General features: G+C 40.1%; 1 protein-coding gene across 5 annotated transcripts in view; it reads left to right on the top strand.

Moving 5' to 3' along the window:
- NR5A2 (nuclear receptor subfamily 5 group A member 2) overlaps positions 1-19250 on the top strand; it is a 136804-nt gene that overhangs the window by 74827 nt on the left and 42727 nt on the right. For all 5 annotated transcript variants that reach the window (XM_019430732.2, XM_019430740.2, XM_019430764.2 and 2 more), the window contains one exon: positions 8237-8384. In XM_019430732.2, coding sequence (XP_019286277.1) covers positions 8237-8384 — 148 coding nt within the window. The remainder of the gene's footprint in view (positions 1-8236; positions 8385-19250) is intronic.

The raw sequence follows: 19250 nt of genomic DNA, 5'->3' as shown, positions 1-19250 counted from the left end.
CATCTCTTGAGAAGAGCCTTCTAGACGAGAAAATAAAGTCTCATGGGCTTGACGTCTTGCACTTTGAAATTTCTGTTTAACATTTTCGTCCAGTGACCCAAGTCTTTGGAGAAAACGTACCCATTTCTAGAGTTTAATCACTGGGTATGACTCCTAGCCCCCTCTCCCTCCTATATTCCCCCATCCCTGCCCAAGTAGAAATTGCATTAGAAGAAGACTCAGCCCACAGATTAATTTGATTTCATTTCCTTCCGAGTTTCAGAAATCAAATGGGTTTGTGCAGTTCTTTCTCAAAGCACTTCCATTCTTGCTCTTTAGAAATACTCCTTATTTCACATTTCATTTTGCCTTAAGTGCTGTCCCTGGGTGAAAGTAATTACCATTTAAAAAGTAGAGAAAGTGCATTTCTTCTCTCTGATTTTCAAAACCAAGAACACTCAGGAATAGATGGTATTTATAGTCTTTAGTATCAATTATTGCTACTTCATGTTTTGCCATCACAACAGAATAGAGAACTCCCTGGTGGAGAACTAGTTCTTACCGCACACCTTTCCTGCCACCCAAATTCTTGTAGCTCTCTCCTCCGCCCTTCTAAAGTGAGTAACATTTGCATCAAACCCCTCCCCTTCCCCTTTCCATCCAATCCAATGAATTGTAATGATTCATTATAGTATAGTATAGTATAGTATAGTATAGTATAGTATAGTATAGTAATGATTCATTATAATCAAACATTCTTATTTACGAAAATTGTGAAACAAATCTTCTATTCTGTTTTGGAACAGAGTAGACAAAGCATTTTGCACGTATCTCCGGGCTTCTTGCAATTTACACCTTTTTTTTTTTTTTTTTTTTTTTAAAGATCTAATTGGCTTTATTAAGCGATTCATGAATCCAGCAATATTTCATCTCCTAGAATTTCTTAAGTAAAAGCAAAAGAAGTGCTACAAAGGAAGACTTTTCCAAAGCATGTGACCGTTCCAACAGAATGACAAAGATATTTTAATGTGGGGTCATAGACTTATTTTTACATCTCCACAGTACCTATTTAGTGCTGAATATGTGAGGTGCGTGATAAATATTAGCTGATGGTACTAAATTAGAACCATTCTATCTGTAACCTAAGTGCTTAATTAAAACAAGTTAACTTGCACTCAACACCCAGAGTATTAATCCCCTCCATGTTCCCACATCTCATCTACACTGTCTTACAACTTCCCATTTTCTGTCGTGGGGCTGAGACACCAGCACGGGTCCTACATTACTAAGTCACTTTTTTACTGTAGGAGACATGCACTGCTTCCCACCCCAAGATGCAGGGAGATACTGAGAATGTTAAGTATAATTTTCTTAGAATGATAAACACTTCCCTGATTACGGTGGGGAAACCTAGATTTGTTGTTGTTGTTGTCGTTAAAGCAACAATGACAATAATACAGGATTTGGGGTATGCTAATTTTAGGAAGATCAGGAAAGCAGTGATGAAAGGATGAAAGGAAGTGCAAGAGTAGAGCAATATGCAGGGTGGGGGGAATGATTTTTAAAAGGAAAAGGCATGGAGATGGCTGAAGAAAGCAAAAAAAAAAAGAGAGAGAATTTCTTTCGTTTATAGACTAACAACAATTGAACTATGGGTAGAGTATATCTTTGTTACCAGTGCAGACTCCTTTTTCTCTGGTATGAAAATGGTGTGTGTGTGTGTGTGTGTGTGTGTGTGTGTGTGTGTGTGTGTGTGTTGTACACATGTGGTCTAGTTTAGAGGAGAACTGACCTGTGTTCAAGTCCCCATTCCAAAACTTACTAGCTGTGTCATCTTGAGCAGCCCCCTTTCTCTCCAAGGTTGAGTGTCCTTGCCTATCCAGTGGGGACTGTAGTGGAAACCACCTCACAGGACTATAGTAGGAATTACAAGAAATAGTTCTGTAAAGTGCAGATGTGAAAATTAGAAACTATCAAAACTAAGCTGGCATGTAGCTGACAGTTATGAAGTCAACAACCGTATGAAGAAAGTACTATTATTATCATTATTATTATCCCCATTTTGCAGATGAGGAACTGAGGCAAAAAGAGGTGACGTATTTGATTCAAGGCCAAAACACAACTATAAATAGTGGTAGAATATTCAGATTGAGGCAGCCTCGTGCCAAACTTTGTGTTCTTAACCAACATACCAGACTGCTTTTCTGTATGGTTTTAGATGTACAGAGCTTGCTGTCACCATAGGCTCTCAATTTGGTCTTCGTGTATCATGTCAGTGCCTGACCCCTTCTATGGAACTTCCAAGCAAAACATTCATTTCTTTTTCAGTGAGTCTGAATAAATAAATGTTTTTGTTGTATATATATTTTTTGGTGTGGCCTTGTAAACACATTGTAAAAACAAATATAAATTTTCCCAGGAGTATTTTCACCTGTTTATTACTTACTGTTACGAAGTTACTTCAGCATGAAGAAAATGCTAGAAAAAAAGAAAAAGGGTCATTCCTAATGCCACCACCCTGAATCAGCTGTCTTTGTTGAGTTTTCTTCCAATCTTTGGAGAAAAGTGTTTTAAATGTGGGTTTTTCTTACTTTCCTAAATCAAATAATTCATCTGCCACTGAAACACATTGACCTACTACCACAGATTTGTGCAGAATGTGAACTTTGAAACAATGATAGAAGCCTGTTTCCATGATGCGTCGTATAGAGTCATGATGTTGATATCGTGGTGAAGAAATTCCACAGAATTATTTCAATAAAGCAAAATACCCATATGAGCAGCTTAACACTCACCTAGGGGAGAGGAACAGCTTTATTCATTTAGCTAAAAATATTCCTGAGGGCCTATCAAAGATGTGAGGGGGAAAATTAGACACAGTCCTGCACTCAGTGGTGATAAGAGGTGTAATTTATCATCTAATGATTGTGATGACTGACCCTCACAGAGTGCTTTGTACTGTGCACTTTCACAGGAAAGCCGCGTGACACAGGTTCAGATAAGATGGGAGGAAGGTTCAGTGGAAGAAGTGCAAAGGGAATCACATGGGCATTTGAAGCTGTCCAGATTCCACTTCTAGAAGGAAGTGCCTTCTTTCCAAAGTGAAGGTGCTTGACCAAACTCCTTTGCAGGTTGAGGCAGACACCATTGCTTAAATCCTGCCGGGGTTAGAGGAGCAGTGACAAAGAATTTCTGGATAGAACTTTACCTAAACTCCACCACCTTTTACAGCCTCAACCAGAAGAAATAACGGGACTCCCAAATTACTCATTAGAAATTTCCAGGTTTGCGGTGCCTGGGTGGCTCAGTCAGTTGAGCGTCTGACTCTTGGTTTTGGCTCATGGTGTGTGAGGCCATGAGCTTGTGTGTCGGGCTCTGTGCTGGCAGCACAGAGCCCGCTTGGGATTCTCTCTCTCCCTCTCTCTTCCCCTCTCCTGCCCTCTCTCTCTCTCTGTCTCTCAAAAATAAATAAATTAGCATTTATGTATAACAACAACAAAAAGAAATTTTGAGGTTTACTTACAGAATTTTCTCAACTTCCCTGTGATGATTTCTTCTGGAACAAATGAAAATGTTTATGCTGAGTATTTTAAGATGAACAGTCATATAAAATATGCCTCAGTCCATAATATCAGGGCTATCGTCCTGACACAAAGGAAACCCAGGAAGAGATTTTTTGTCACCTTGAGACTGCATGTCGGGTCCATGCAATGCTTGATAGCAGCTCTGCTAGACAAGCTGAGGAATGTGAGGCCCCAGGTGCTCCTTGATCCCGTGTTCTGGCATTTTCCTACTGAACTCAGCTCATGGTAAATAAGGTGCATTTATTGCAACAGAGGAGGAAGAAAAAGACTAGACTTAGTTAGCTTTTTTTTTTAAATGTTTGTTTACTTTTTGAGAGAGAGAGCACAAGCAGTGGAAGGGCAGAGAGGGAAGGAGACACAGAATCTGAAGCAGGCTCCAGCACAATGCGGGGCTCGAACCCATGAACCACGAGATCATGACCTGAGCTGAAGTCGGCCACTTAACTGACTGAGCCACCCAGGCCCTCCAAGATTAGACTTAGTTTTAAGAAACAGTTCCAGGGAACTGCTTCTTGGAGCTTGAAGAGAGAGAAGAAAAGTTAGATAAAACAGCGCCACTTTTCTCCTAAGTCCCATGACTAGTGTACTGCCTAGCACATTATGTTTGCTACATAAATGTCTGCACAATTGAGTCCCTTCATGGTTCACTGAGAACTAGAGGAACTGAAATAATCCCACTGCAGACAGCAGCCCCGGGCTCCACTACCTAGTATTAAAATGAGGATTTGGTGATTCACACCAAATTTCTTGCTTAAACCTAAGGTCAGATTGTAAGCTTTCATTATATCTTTTAATCAGCCATCTACGTAAGCATATATTAAAAATCTTGTTAAGCAAAAAGGAAATAACTATTATCAGTAGTATTACTAATAATTAATATTATTAGTATTATCAGATCGATTCTATACTTTTATCCTTTTAAAACTATGACAAAAATTCATTTCTATTCAGTGTTTTAAAAGTACATGCACATAGGGCGCCTGGGCGCCTCAGTTGTTTGAGTGACCGACTCCTGATTTTGGTTCAGGTCGAGGGGATAGAGCCCTGCGTCGGGCTGTGCACTGAGCCTGGAGCCCAAGGTTCTCTCTGTCTCTCTGTCTCTCTTTCTCTCCCTCTCTTCTCTTCCCTCCCCCTCTACCCCTCTTCCTACTTGCATTCTCTTTTTCTAAAATAAAAGAAATACATGCACATAAGACATATCTGTGTGTACATAATACTTGTGTGTGTGTGTGTGTGTGTGTGTGTGTGTGTATTAACAATAGAGTAGTTTAAGGTGGGATCGCTTTTCGTATTTGCATATTGTAACTAATTAACAGCCACTGTAATATCATCCCAAGGGAAAGGTCCACTGGCAACTTCTTCATTATCTTCTATCATTGTGTCATATTAAAATGACAGGCATCTTACAGTGTATATAAGTCATCAAAAATTTCGGCTGTTAGAACTAAAAAACTAAAAGCAATTTAGCTAAAACTGTTTCTACCTTCATGATGATTGAAATTTATCCATAGGGGACATCAGCTTATAGTATTTCTTCAATATCTGCCTTGAATTTAATGGCACGAAGATTACATGTAAGAGAGCAATAAATTAATTTTACTAAGTACATAAAAGACAAGGCCAGCTGCTCCTGAAATGGGCACAAACTCTGCCCTCAACAATGAAAACATAATTATGTGCGTAATAAAATGTAAGGAAGTTGCAGATGTGTGTGCTGTTTCAGGAATAAATCACCTATCCTCCTTCAGAGCCGTGCAATTTGATAAATTATCCTTGAAGGAAATGTTATTGGAGCTCCCATTTAATAAGCATGTTTGAGCTTTCAAATTAGCATGTAAATAAATGTATAGCTGGAAAGTTGTTGGTATGCCGATTGATTTCCTGAAGTTCGTCTAACTATAGAATCTTGTGGAACAATTTCAGTTTCTATCGGTTTAGTGTACTATGTCTTAAGGTGTAAAGTTCTAGGAGTTGAACTTATTATCACATCCCTGTTAGAACTGCACATATATCAGGGCGCCTGGGTGGCTCAGTTGGTTAAGCGTCAGACTCTTGGTTTGGGCTCAGGTCATGATCTCACGGTTCATGAGTTCGAGCCCCGTGTCAGGCTCTGTGCTGACGGCTCAGAGCCTGAAGCCTGCTTGGGATTCTGTCTCCCTCTCTCTCTCTGCCTCTCCCCTTCTCTCTCTCTTTCTCTCTCAAAAATAAACAAATAAACATTAAAAAAAAACTGAAAAAAAAAAAAGAACTGCACATATATCAACTTTTAATTAACCTGTCTTTTAAAAAAATGATTTTAGGTTCTTGTTACAATGTACTACATTTTCAAGTAGGAGGTTCTCCTATTTGAACCTATTGCATACTTGTTGGAACTATATACATATCGACACTCAGTTAACTTTATCCTAATAATGAGAAAAGTTAATTCATAGTGACAGATTTGTGGCTTATTTTAGTGCACCTTCCTCGCTTAAGGCTTAACTGGTGATTTTGATTAACATGTGCTCTGTACATAGTATGCTACTCAGCTGCGGCGCATTCAACAATTGATGCCGAGCTTGAATTGGTAGTATTACCCCAGGTACTCTCATTTCCTGGTGGTCCCAGAAGTGGGGGGCACCTTATTATCACCTACCTTCACTGCATTATTTAACGTTCAGGGCCCTAAGGGATGGAGTTCTCATAAGACCTGCCTAAGACGCTTTGTTTGTACGTGGCCATGTCGGCCCAGATCTCTGCCTATCTTGTCCCAGTTTTCTTTGGCCTTCGCGACCCTACAGGACCTTCCCGCTGTCATTCCCTCACCTGTCCCATATGTCTCTGTAGGATTTATATTATTATTATCTGGGGTAGTTAGATGATGTGTATAAGTTTTGAAGAATTTAAGGCTCAGGCACCACTTTTAAGTAAAGCGAAACTTCCCCGGAGTAGAAAGTTCCCTTGTAAGAGAACTGGCAAAATGATAGTTGAGACATGCCTTTGGGTGCTACACAGATCCTCACAGAGTGCTCCACTGTGTTCTTCTGCTTGTCCTCTCTGCTTCCAGCTCACGGTTCAGGTTGCCTCTGTACTGGCCTTTGCCTTCACACATTCTCAGAAACCAAAGAGTTCTTAGAACACTTGATGTTTAAATGTAGCAGACAGGTGCCAGCACATGGACAGAGCTGGTAGGACAGTGCTGTGCCTGATACGACAGCATACCTAGAACACACATTAACTGTGGCTTTTTCATGCATAGTTGACTCTTTATAAACTGATTGACACCTTTGGGGTCATCTTTCCACTGACTCATAATTTTTCCCACTCTTGAAAAAGGTTTCTGTACACCCAGTATTCTCTAGTTAAAGCTGAAAATTCAACTCATCATATTTACACAATAAAAAAAAAAATCCATTCTGCCTTGTTTTTAATTGCAAATTCTACTCTAGGGACTCGTTCTCCTGCTTAGGAGGCAGCCCTGTGCCTTCTCCTGGAGAAGCAAGTGCAGTCAATTATGGTAATGAAATGTCAATAAATATAAAAATTTAATACAGTCTGCTCCGGGTGAGTGGCAGATGAGGACTTGCCTCCCAGACAAATTTGCTGCTGCTGCAAATATTAAATGCACCTAAAAGAGTATCTGGTTGCCTGAGAGCTCTCCAGTACAAAAAGGATGGCGGTATCAGGTACCAACTGGGCTTTCCCATTATGCTATAATTGCAGCAGCAAAGCCAGTACCATCATTGACAGCCATCCCAACATCTTAACTTATTATTCTAAGCTGAACTTTTTATGTCCCCATGAATAATCTAAGATTGGTGCATTACAGCACCTTTTTTTTTTTTAATGAAGAAGAAAATAAGCCTTTTTTGTTTTGTTTTCCAAATCAAGAAATTCTTTTTTCTTTTTAAATGTTTATTATTTTTGAGAGAGAGAGGAAGAGAGAGAATCCCAAGCAAGCTCTGCTCTGTCAGTGCAGAGCCCAATGTGGGGCTTGAACTTGAGAACCCGTGCGATCATGACTTGAGCCAAGAGCAAGAGTCAGATGCTCAACCGACTGAGCCACCCAGGCACCCCAAGCAGTTATTTTTCTTAATACAATCATTGCCGTCTTTAGAGAAAAATGTATTAATAATCATATGAAAAGAGTTGTTGCTTTGTAGGAAGCAACAAGCTTAAGAATAATCTAAATGTGATTCTTTCATCATCCACAAGCATGCATTCTTGAACGACTACTTTAAAATATAGTCTCTTAAAATAAAAATAGAAACCTATCTCTGCCTTCACTTTCCTCATGCACTGGTTAATATCATCACGTGCTCACAGAATGCTATTCTGGATTCACTTTGTATGGATCGTACATTTTTCTTTAAACTTACTTGTGAGAGTTAAAAATTTTAGCCTACCTGGTAATGTCTTGTCACAATAGAAAAAAGACGAAGGTATATACCTGTAAAATTTAGGTAGGCAAAAAATCTGTTCCCTACAAAACTTATCAAAGTGATTAGGTTTTTTTCAGAGTAATTATGATACATTTCAAAATAATGGCATGTGTCCAACTATTTTCACAGGTAATGTCTCCTCTGTTGTAAATCTATAGTGGAATCTGATTTTACCCACAATTCTTAAAAGTTTCAATTAAAATACATGTTTCTGATTCTGATAGTCACTAAAACTGTCATTCTGTGTTGCAGGTGGACTATTCCATAATAGCATCACAAGCTGGGGCCACCCTCAACAATCTCATGAGTCACGCACAGGAGTTAGTGGCAAAGCTTCGCTCTCTACAGTTCGATCAACGAGAGTTTGTGTGTCTGAAATTCTTGGTGCTCTTTAGTTTAGGTAAGGAATCCTTTCTCATACTACGTACAGCCAAATGTTACTATATGATGCCAGTCTTGGAGTGTCTTGAAGTCAATGCATGTTTTTGTTTTACCAAGGTAATGCCCTTCTTTTCAAATCACGAAATCTTCAAGCGTGAATATATTTTTATGTATATCCTTCTGCATGATTCATAGCTTGTTAGTAGGTGGGTTAGGGGTGGAAAAGGAGTTATTAGACTGGAGTCCTGAATTTTCTCTCATAATGGACATAATGAGTAAGCAGCAGTTATATAAAACTGTGTCAGAAGGTTGAATGGAGATTGCTTAGGAAGGACGTATGGTATCGAATTGGAGCCATCCTTCTGCTATTGATGATTTCTATGTGCCTTTTGTTGCAGCTTGCAAGCTACTGCTGTTTTTACTGTAAATGATGGATAGTAATTAAAAGCCTGTTTCTTAAATCTCTATCAGGATTAACCAGAGAATGTTTATAACCAGATGCATCACTATGCAAGTATAAAAGATGATGGTTGTCAAGGGGAAAGGATGCTTCTTTAGGAAAGCTTTGGAGAAGAAAGATAACTAAGCAAGACAGATTGGCTAAATCAAGGTTCTCAGTGAGTCAGTTGAGAAAAATCACCACTGCTTGGAATAAAAAAAGGATTAAGGAGATGGATTTTTATTGACTTCAAAGGAACAGATTTTTCTGCCTGTCCCATACTAGATTTCTGTATTTTGTTGGCTTAATAAAGCCAACTTAAATAAACTTTTTGCCAAGTCCATTTATTACTTATTGGCAGACAGCTGAGGGAGGCAACTTCCCCCGAGTGAAAACACTGCAGAAATCAGATTTACCAACATATGTTTTTTCTTTAGTCTTCAGTTATAAGATAGTTGTGAATTCATAGCCGAAGAAATAAAACAATAAAACAAACTGCGAAGTAAAACAGATGTGTCTACTCTCCAAATTTGGTACTTTCATTTTAAAATTCTTCGTGACAGCACTGCACAACTGTTGCTAATAAAGGGATAGTTTGAAGTAATAGAACCAGAGTTAATTTTTCACATGTAGTCAACATTTAAAATAAAAAGAACGTTTTCATATTTTGGAAAATGTGATAAATATAGCAAAGAGAAATGTTACTGAAAATTTAAAAAGACAACAGAATTTCATAGATGTGGTGTTCAAAGGTTTGCAACGCCAGGACTGGATCCTGTGTGGTTTCTGTATTAACCACTATAAATAGGAAAGTTCTACTCAAGTAAGTCTACATCTTTTACCCATGAACAGTGTTTAGAAAATCAAGAGGAAGATCGCACAGGCCTACATGCTGTAATCTCACAAATCATTCTGGTTTATGGCAAGATCTTTGTCTTTTCGACTAGCACCTTTTGATCAGTAATTAAATGGAAAACGTGGTAATGTATGTGTAAGAAATCTTACAGCATCTTAGGGACAAAATATTTAAAGAGAGTCCTGTCACTTCAATCGTATTTTAAATTAGGTGAATAACTGCACTGCATTTGAAGATGGAGAGATTAACCATGAACCGTGTTTCGTTTTCCTCCCTTTTAGTCTTTCCTTCATCGTTTTTCAAAATTCTTATGTTCTCTGCCAGTACAATGGAAGTAGGGGGTGGGATGGTGGTCCTGAAGTGCTTGTAACCTCTGAACCTTACAAATTACCATCCTGAACCATTGGGCCCTATATTTACCAGAACCTCAGCCACACACTCTCTTATTTGATTGTGTTCAAGAGCTAGTAGGAGATCAGTGTGGCCTGAGGGAAGCCTCAGTTATGGCCAGAGTGGTGGGCAAGAGCCCAGTCATGGAATGTCTTAAGGCATTCAACAAATGTGTACTGAACCTGGATGCCACTGAATAACGAGCTCAGTGTCCCTTAAAACTACACCTGTTTGTTGCTTAAGGGGAAAAAAGGAAAGCATGGCTTTCATGTCAGAGGTACATAGAGTTTTGGCTTAGAGTTTATTTTTGAAGAAGAAAGAAACAGTAACTGGCAATAAAGTGCAGGTAGTTTCCAATTTGCATATGGAAAACATTTTCCTCCAGAGAAAAAATAAATAAGCTTTTTTTAGCAGTTTTATTGAGGTATGGGGACAGTTAACCTTTAGGTACCTGGACTAACCCCGAACACCTGTTACTCCTGTAATGGGAATGAAATCCTAGCAGAGCCTCCTTTGAAAGGCACAGCAGCGTCCAGAGTCAGTACCTGCTATCTCAAACCCTCATGAGCCTTGCAAGCCCCAACCCACCCCAGCCCACCCCAGCCCCATCAAGTCTGAAAACGGATGTTTTGATCCCAGCCCAGCCTTGAGCCTCTCTGATCCTGGAGGAAAATGAGGACTTTGTGGACTGATCAGTGGTCAAGGGCAGCGCTGAAAGAGGATTATAGTAGTATTCTCTTGGGAGATGAAACAGTGTTTCCCACCTAGATTTGGTGAGGGCAAATAGGACGTGAGCCCAAGTAGGCACAACATTTTAAGCCAGAAGATTGGCTGATGCAAAAGCGTGAAGGCAAGTGAGAGCAAGATGAGTTCAAGAGCTAGTAGGACATCAGTATGGCTTGAGGGAAGCCTCAGTTATGGCCAGAGTGGTGGGCAAGAGCCCAGTCATGGAAAGTCTTAAGGCATTCAACAAATGTGTACTGAGCATTACTATGTTTCTGGTGTTAAGATAGGCATTGGGGATGCAGTGGTTAACAAAAAGAGGTGCCATGGTCTTCATTCTCTGGGCATTTAGAAAGTATAGCCAAATTCTTTAAAAAAGGAGTTAGGTGGGTAATGTAAGTTGATTTGCTTTTCTGGAAGTGATACGGAAAGTGGACTGGAGAGGAACAAGGATGGAAAGTATATTTGGGGTTGGTTTTAACAGTCCATAGGATGCAAACCATGGGATAATGACAGTTAGGAGGAAGAAGTCCCACATGAGTCCCAGGTTTCAGGGTGCTTGAACCAGAATAGAAGACTCTAGAGGACGGGGTGCCTGGGTGGCTCAGTTGGTTAAGCGTCCGACTTTGGCTCAGGTCATGATCTCATGGCTCATGAGTTTGAGCCCCGTGTTGGGCTCTGTGCTGACAGCTCAGAGCCTGGAGCCTGCTTCAGATTCTGTGTCTCCCTTTCTCTCTGCCCCTCCCCTGCTCACCCTCTGCCTCTCTCTCTTCCTCAAAAATAAATAATCATTAAAAAAAAATTTTGTAAAAGAAAAATCTAGAGGAGCAATAGTTGCTTAGTTGAGCCAAATCAAGTTCCAGTAGCAACCATCCTTCTCCCAAAAGTCATTCTTCACTAAAGCTGATTCCTGATTCTACAAGAAGCTAATGACAGGACTAAACTTAAAAGTATAGTTGGCTAAAAATTCTCCATTCTGCTGCCTGATTTTTTTCTCTTCCTCAAGTTATATCCAGGAGCAGATATCAATTGGTTAAGCTGATTGAATAAAAGTAAAAGTAAAAAATGCCCTTTCTCTCAGGATATTTTTGTGTATATAATGTAGTAGACTCTGGGAGCCCAGTCTGCTAGTTAGTTGTAATGTTTTCTTAAAACACTGTTAAATATATCTTCCTCCATGAGGTAACATAATTTGAACCCATTGATAATTTGGCAGAAAAGGAGATATTCTAAGTTGGCCATTTACAACTGATGACTCAAGAGAAGATAAAATAACATTTTTGAAGTTTATATATTGGTTTGTAGTCCCACCTTCTAAAAGGGAATGAAAGTGACCGATGAAAGGGAATTTTCTGTCTTTCACCAACAATGCAGAAGTAAATCTCGTAGAAGATGTGTGTGGAATCATGACCCTCAAATAACGTCATTACTGCATGCATTCCGAAGACATGAATTCCCACAAACTTGATCTCCTGAAAACAAAGGCAGAACTGGGAAGCTGACCTGGTTTTTAACTACAGCATCCTGAATGGTGTCATTATATGTCCAAGCCCATCAGGAATATTAGTATGGGTTAAGTGCTCAAAGGAACGAGTAACCAGAATGTGCCAACTAAGAGGTTACTCTCTGGCCTTTGGATTTTCTTAGCCTCGAGACTCAATGGTTAGATGCCGCTGGACTCTTGTTACCTCCCAGGTGGCTAGAGAAAGTACTAGAGGCCTATTGCCTCTTATCTTCCCTAATAAATGCCCTTGATTTGTTGTCAGTTATTCTCTTCTCTGGCTAGCCAGTATTTCTCAAAGCACTCTTTTATATTCAGCTGAGTTAAAGAGATTGTTATTCTCTTTGAAGGGATTTTCCCAGCCTAAAACGTAGCTAATATCTACCCCAAGTGTAGGCTAAGTGCACTGAAATGGTGGAAGATTCTGCTCTGCCCTGCAGTGTTTCTGTGCAGACATGCTCTAGACTGGGTCTCACTTGAGGTTAGAAATTGTCCTTTACTTTTTCTCGGTATCCCCGGTTTTTAGCACATTGCCTGGTACACAGTAGAGACTTAACAAAATGTTACTGATGAAATAGATGCATAAATGGATTTCCTTAATTTTAAATTGAAAACAAAGCCTTTACCAAAGTGGGTTGTACCATGTAGTAGGAGGTAGTTTAGCTAAAAGTCATACCTCAGGTGCAGGTTAGTTTTCTGAGACTAGTTTTTTCAGAGAACTCTCTAACTGACACCTCAAAATTAAGTTATTTCTATTACCAGTTTGCATTCTCCCAGTGTATGAGGGGAAATGTTCATTTATTAGCTCCTTGGGAAAGCAAGTTTGCAGAAAATCTAAAAAGAACAGTAATGACTAAAACCAGGTGATAAATGCATGTCTGTTCCAAGCAAATGCAAAATCATAGGCTTTCAGCCCATGTTAACTAACAGTAGTTGAGGAATGTTGTACAACTCCTTGACATTGATGGAATCTTGTCTACAACTTAAATGGATGGACAAAGTCATATTCTTTGTTCATCATGGTAGCTCTTTGCTTCACACCAAATTTCTAAATTTTGAATGAGGCATTGATTATACCACCCCACATCCCAGGCAAGAGTCATCCGCATGGAGGCATTTGCCCCAGGGAAGATGCATTGTGGTTGCCTTGGGGGAGGCTCAACAGGGAAAGCTACTGCCCATCAGATGCCCTTCACGAAACTGCCGCCTGAGCCTTCTTGGTAAGAAGTGCTGAACGTGCTTAATTCAAGAACAAAGCTGGCTGCAGGGCTGTTTGCCTCATCTCCAGGTTTGGTTCAGGCATTCTCTAGTGTCAGATCACAAATCCTTTACTTTATTCTTTTTTTTTTTTTATGTTTATTTTTGAAAGAGAGCACACGCACATGGGAGTGAGGAAGGGGCAGAGGATCCCAAGCAGGCTCCGTGCTGACAGCAGAGAGCCCAATGTGGGGCTCAAACTCATGAACCATAAAGATTGTGACCTGAGCTTCATGAAGTTGGACGCTTAACTGACTGAGCCACCCAGGTGCCCCAACTCCTTTACTTTAGAAGAGTTAAACGTATTACCTCTAATGTAAATTACCATCCAAGCTGTTGGTGAAATGTCTGAGACTTAAACTAAACAAAGAGTGCTCTACGGTTGTTCTAGTATTTTTAGTGAAGCAAAGACCTCTTATCTATCAGGTTAATAAACTAGAATGTCCATGAACACAGGAAGTATATTTGTTTTGCTCCTAGCATACCACTTGACATAATATAGGTTTTTAATAAATATTTATTGCATTTGTGAATGAAAGAAGGCTTTACCTTCCAACTTCTAAGTTAAAAAAAAAAAAACCAACAAGTAATGGAAACTAGAAAAATTAGCAAGAACAATAATAAAAATGCAGGCACAAAATTTTAAGAGAGAGGCTAGAAAATAGATCCTATGGATAAATATTAGAGAATGTGACATATTTTTTTAGTTTAGAAAGTAAAGCTATAAGTCTTCACATTATGAAAGGGGTTTTTATAAGGAAATTAGAGACTAAACAGAGTCTTCCTTTGTGAATAAAATAATGAATGGAATTAAGTACTGATGATCAGTATTTCGGTTCTGTTTGAAACTGAGACACTGAGAGTGTCTGATACCAAAATGAGCCAGAGAAGGAAGTGGCAGGAGTGCTTTTCTTTGGTAGTGTTAATAATAAAACATCTTCAGGTGGGAAATCACTCAGTTTCTCTCTTACAGAAGGAAGGGACCTAAGACATCGTCTCCCTCCCATTTTGGAGTTATAAAAACTAGGTGATTTATTCAACATTATAGGACCAGAGCCAGGTCTAGAACTAACAACCCCAAATGCTAGGCTGTGTTTTCTCTGCAACAGCACAGTATCTTCTTCACAGTCATTTGAACTCATCAACCAATATTTTGAAAATACTACATACATACTAAGGCGCCATCTATATAGACAAAATAGAAAATTCTCTAAGGAATAGAGACCAAAAAGAAAACCAAACTCTCATGTGTAAACAGGGGACTGTTTTATGTAAATTTCCCATCTTTATTGAATGAAAATGCTAACTAATAATAAAGCTTTTTACTTCCCTTGGCTTCTAAATATATCATAGGTTGTTTTTTGTTTGTTTGTTTCATGATGAGGTGAGCTCTGGGTTTCAGCTTCAGGAAGCTTGTAGAAAGCACTTGCCTCATAACCTTGGTACCTCCCTCACCAAAGAATTCCTTCTTATAGTTACTGTTGCCTAGAGGTTTAGCATTTTCTCTGGATTATTTACTGAACTTTAGGAAAGCTAAATGATCATAAGCCTTCATTGCTTGTTTGTCTCTCTTCTTATCTACTTGAGCTCGCTCCTTGTAATGTTAAAAGGAGAAAATGAACAAAAGTAACTTGGTGATCATACTCTTTCCCTTTGGTGGTCGTCAGCATTAAAAACCCTCAGATAGAAAAGAGAGGAGCCAAACGTGTCTTTAAAGTTCAGGAGATGAAGCTCCTTGGTGGGGAGAATTGGTAAATTCTACCTTCAGGTAGAACCTTCCACTCTGCTGAAGGGGCCCGCCATAACTCTGTTTGTGCATTATGATGTTGACATTGTTAATAGTAAATAAAATTGCACTGCGTTTACGAGCTGGAAAGTGTGGATGAGTTCAGTCTTTTAGGTGGGAAAATTTAATTTCAGCAATTAGCTTTCCAGTAGGCTTAGTTTTTGATGTAATAGGTATTTTTTTCTTTATTTGAATTATGTGTAGTAATTCTGCTTTACTATTTAAATAAAGATCTATCCTTTGTTTTCCTTTCCTAAGAATATCATTTCTCCTCCTGATTTTCAATATCAGAACCCAGCCAAGATGCACTGTCCAAGCTCCCTGCAAAGCAGTTGGTCAAGCAAAAATGCCAACAGGGAGACAGGTTTCATGTGACCCAAGCTCAAGTCAGCATCTCTGTGCAGAGCTTAAGACTTGATCACAAGCAATCACATAATGGGAACTCTCTCATCACTGTGAAGACTGGCATATATATACACTTCATTTGAAAAATGAAGGCTTTATAAATGGGCAAAGAATTGCAGAGCAACTAGTGATCTCACATCTCACTTGATAAGAGACTGTAAGGACCTGTATGAATATTAAACGTGGAGTCATTAAGAGACTTGTAGAGGCTTCTGTGTTAACATAGCCCAGAAAGCATGGCGGTTCAGTCAGGGCCCCTGAAGGGAAGACTCCTTGCTGTTTTGCTCAGTAAGAAAGACTATTACGAAGCGACCACCAAGGTTGGTCTGTCCTGTCCTGTCCTGTGCTGAGAAAAGACTTCACCATGCATACTCCCCTCATGCCACCTGCTTGGTTGTTGGCTCCCCCTGGGCAGCATAGCCTAATCGTGCAGAGGAGGGTGAAAACTGGTTGATTAAATTGCAGTCCCACCTGTGAACCCAAGTCCGGACGGGTAGCATGGCTTTGCAGTGTAAATCGTGACGATGCTTTTCAAAATCCCACCTCCTGTGCAGAGGAAATAGTTTTGCAGGGTCACCTGATGATTGGCCAGTTGTGGAGTGGTCTTGAGAAAGAAAAGTTGCTCTGGCCTGGGCTGTGTCAGGATTCCTGCACCTGCCTTTCCTGAGCTCCAGACCCCTAGAGGGTGTGTGCATGGGGGCACAGTTGGTGTCCAGAGCTCCCTCAGCACTTCCAGAGTCACCTGCAAATGTCCTGGAGTACACTGTTGGAGAAGGAAATGTAAGGTGTTACAAAAAGAAAGAGGATACCCCTTCTTTTTTTTGCCCAGCTCTCCAGAGGCCCAGCAGCTTGTTGGGTCTGAGACTTTCTACCATCATAAGTGTCCCTGTTCGCAGAGAGGTTGGGGATAAGGGTGCAATAAGAAAGCACATTTTTTTTTTTAATTTTCTTAATGTTAATTTGTTTTTGAGAGAGAGAGAGAGAGAGAGAGAGAGAGACAGAGCATGAATGAAGGAGAGGCAGAGAGAGAGGGAGACGTAGAATCCGGGATGAGAGAAGTAGAGAACTTCCATGCTGCTCTGCCATCTTGGCCCCTAATTGGGAGACACAGAATCTGAAGCAGGCTCCAGGCTCTGAGCTGTCAGCACAGAGCCCGACGCACGGTTTGAACTCACGAACTGTGAGATCATGACCTGAGCCAAAATTGGGCGTTTAAGCGACTGATCCACCCAGGAGCCCCAAGAAAGAGCAAAGCAACAGGAACAAAGGGAAACATGAATTTACCTTTCACTTTTTTGCAACATTAAATCCGGTTAACAAAAGAGGTTTCCAAATCCAACAGAGAGATTTGATCACAATGGTTAAACTCTGTGTTTGCAGTGCCTAAAGCAAAATGGACCATTCACTTTATAAATCAGAGAATGAGAGCGCAGGTATAGTTTGCTATAAAGCAAATCTCCAGCTAACCTAGGAAGTGAAATAGGAGTGCCTGGTCCCATTCCTTAGTTGACTGCCTCCCTCCAGAAGTGTCAGAAAAACTTCAGAAGGGTGGAAAAACAGTACAAATTTCTATCTGCGCGTGCCAGCGTATGTCTGTAAATACTCAGTTTTGAAACCAGCACAACAGTCGGCACATCACCAACTTCTGTTTACCTGGTATCTGTGTAAAAGATGGTCTTAACACAGCAGAAAACAGCCTTCCCATTATGTGGTAATAGTCCTTTCTGAGGCTGGTCACAGTATCTGCTTTGTTACAGCCTTCCTCTAAGTATGACCATACACTCCCCTGTGCAAACGCTTCTGTTTGTACATGTACACAGACGTGCATGTGCCACACTCCTACATCCGCTCACACACACACTCGCACTTACTGGCCTGTCTAGCGATGCAGTGTGCATCTCACATCGTCACCCAAGTGCATTGGTTAAATTGTGCCTCCTGAAGTCAGATAAGCAGAGGAGAGATCCCAGGGTTCTTCTTGTAATTAGCATTCAGTCTCTGCTTTTACCTTTTCATATATGATATTCTAATTTAGAAAAACACTCACTAGACACTTGTCAAATAACTATGCATATCTTCATACTAATGCCTCACTGATATATATGCAGCTGAGGGTAATGCTGGCAAATAAGCATTTCCCAAAATTTATGTAATCATTTGAAATTCAGAAAAGATTGATTAGCATTCAAGGGATGCCACCGTTCAATATTTACACCATAGAGATTTGGCAGAAGCAAATGATGGCACATAAAGTTGATGCTTGTCTTAATTAAACGCAGTATAATAGGTGTTGTGTGGATTTTTTTTTTCTTTCAGTGAGCAAAGCAGTTTAGCAATGACCAGATATAATTCATTTTGGAGTTCTAAGTTTGAACTTAATCAATACGTATTTACAGCCATGGAAGAAGTGATTATCATTTGTTATCTACTGGCACGAGAATATAATTGCCTAAATAGCATTTGTTTAGGCATATTTCTGAGTAGCTTATGCTTAAAAAATATTTATTATTTTTTAGTTGTTAATACTAATATTGTCATTTTGCTAACTACTGCTGTTTAGTGAGATGATTTTTCAGAGCTGTATTGGCCTGGCAAACTGGGACTCACCAGCAAGGAAAAAGATGTCAACCCTGACTGCTCTGGTCGGTATTTCTCTCCTCTTCAGCGGTAACCCCCCACACTGTTAAAATCTCAGAATGCAGTGGCTGTGCTAGTCCAGACTCCAAAGAGGCTACATGGTTAATGTGGTCAGTGTAGATCTGACATTCTAGTGAACTCCTGGGATGTGGTTTCTAGAATGGAGTCACTCAGTGACTCACTTCTGAGGAATTCATTAAACTTCCTTTTTGTTTTTTTTTTTTTAATATTTATTTATTTTTGAGAGATAGAGAGACAGAGCACGAGCAGGGGAGGGGCAGTGACAGAGAGGGACACACAGAATCTGAAGCAGGCTCCAGGCTCCGAGCTGTCAGCACAGAGCCTGACACGGGACTCAAACCCACAAACTGTGAGATCATGACCTGAGCCAAAGTCGGACGCCCAACTGACTGAGCCACCCAGGTGCCCCAAACCTTCTTTCTAGTTTACTGCTAAGATCCAGTGAGTCCAATCTTGAGTTCTGGCCGTGTTTGGTTAAGAGGGTTAAATTCCAAATAGAACAATTCATGACAGGAACCAAGAACAAATGTGAAGTTTAAAGGTCTTTCGTCAGTGTGAAAGAGTGAATCCCACAATATATGTTGAGTGTCTACTATGTGCAAAGCCAGTGTCCTAGGCAGCATGTGAACGGCAACCTACAGTCTTTCCAAAGAGAGAAAGTCCTCAATGTGACGCAGAACCGCACTTAGGACCCAGGGGACACTAATGAAAAAGGTGGAATGCATCGAGTGGAAAGTCTAATACACAACACATCATCGCAACACTGCATGATGCATTGACCACAGCTTCTCTTCCATTCCTTTTCCTCTTCCCACTGAACCAATGCATGCTCCACACACACATTAGTCTCGTCTAGCCTATTTTGTCAAA

This window comes from Panthera pardus, unplaced genomic scaffold (assembly GCF_024362965.1).
Source record: "Panthera pardus isolate Hobbes unplaced genomic scaffold, ASM2436296v1 HiC_scaffold_21, whole genome shotgun sequence".
Classification (NCBI taxonomy): domain Eukaryota; kingdom Metazoa; phylum Chordata; class Mammalia; order Carnivora; family Felidae; genus Panthera; species Panthera pardus.
The sequence above is the reverse complement of the archived record's forward strand: the minus strand, read 5'-3'. Positions and strand labels throughout refer to the sequence as shown.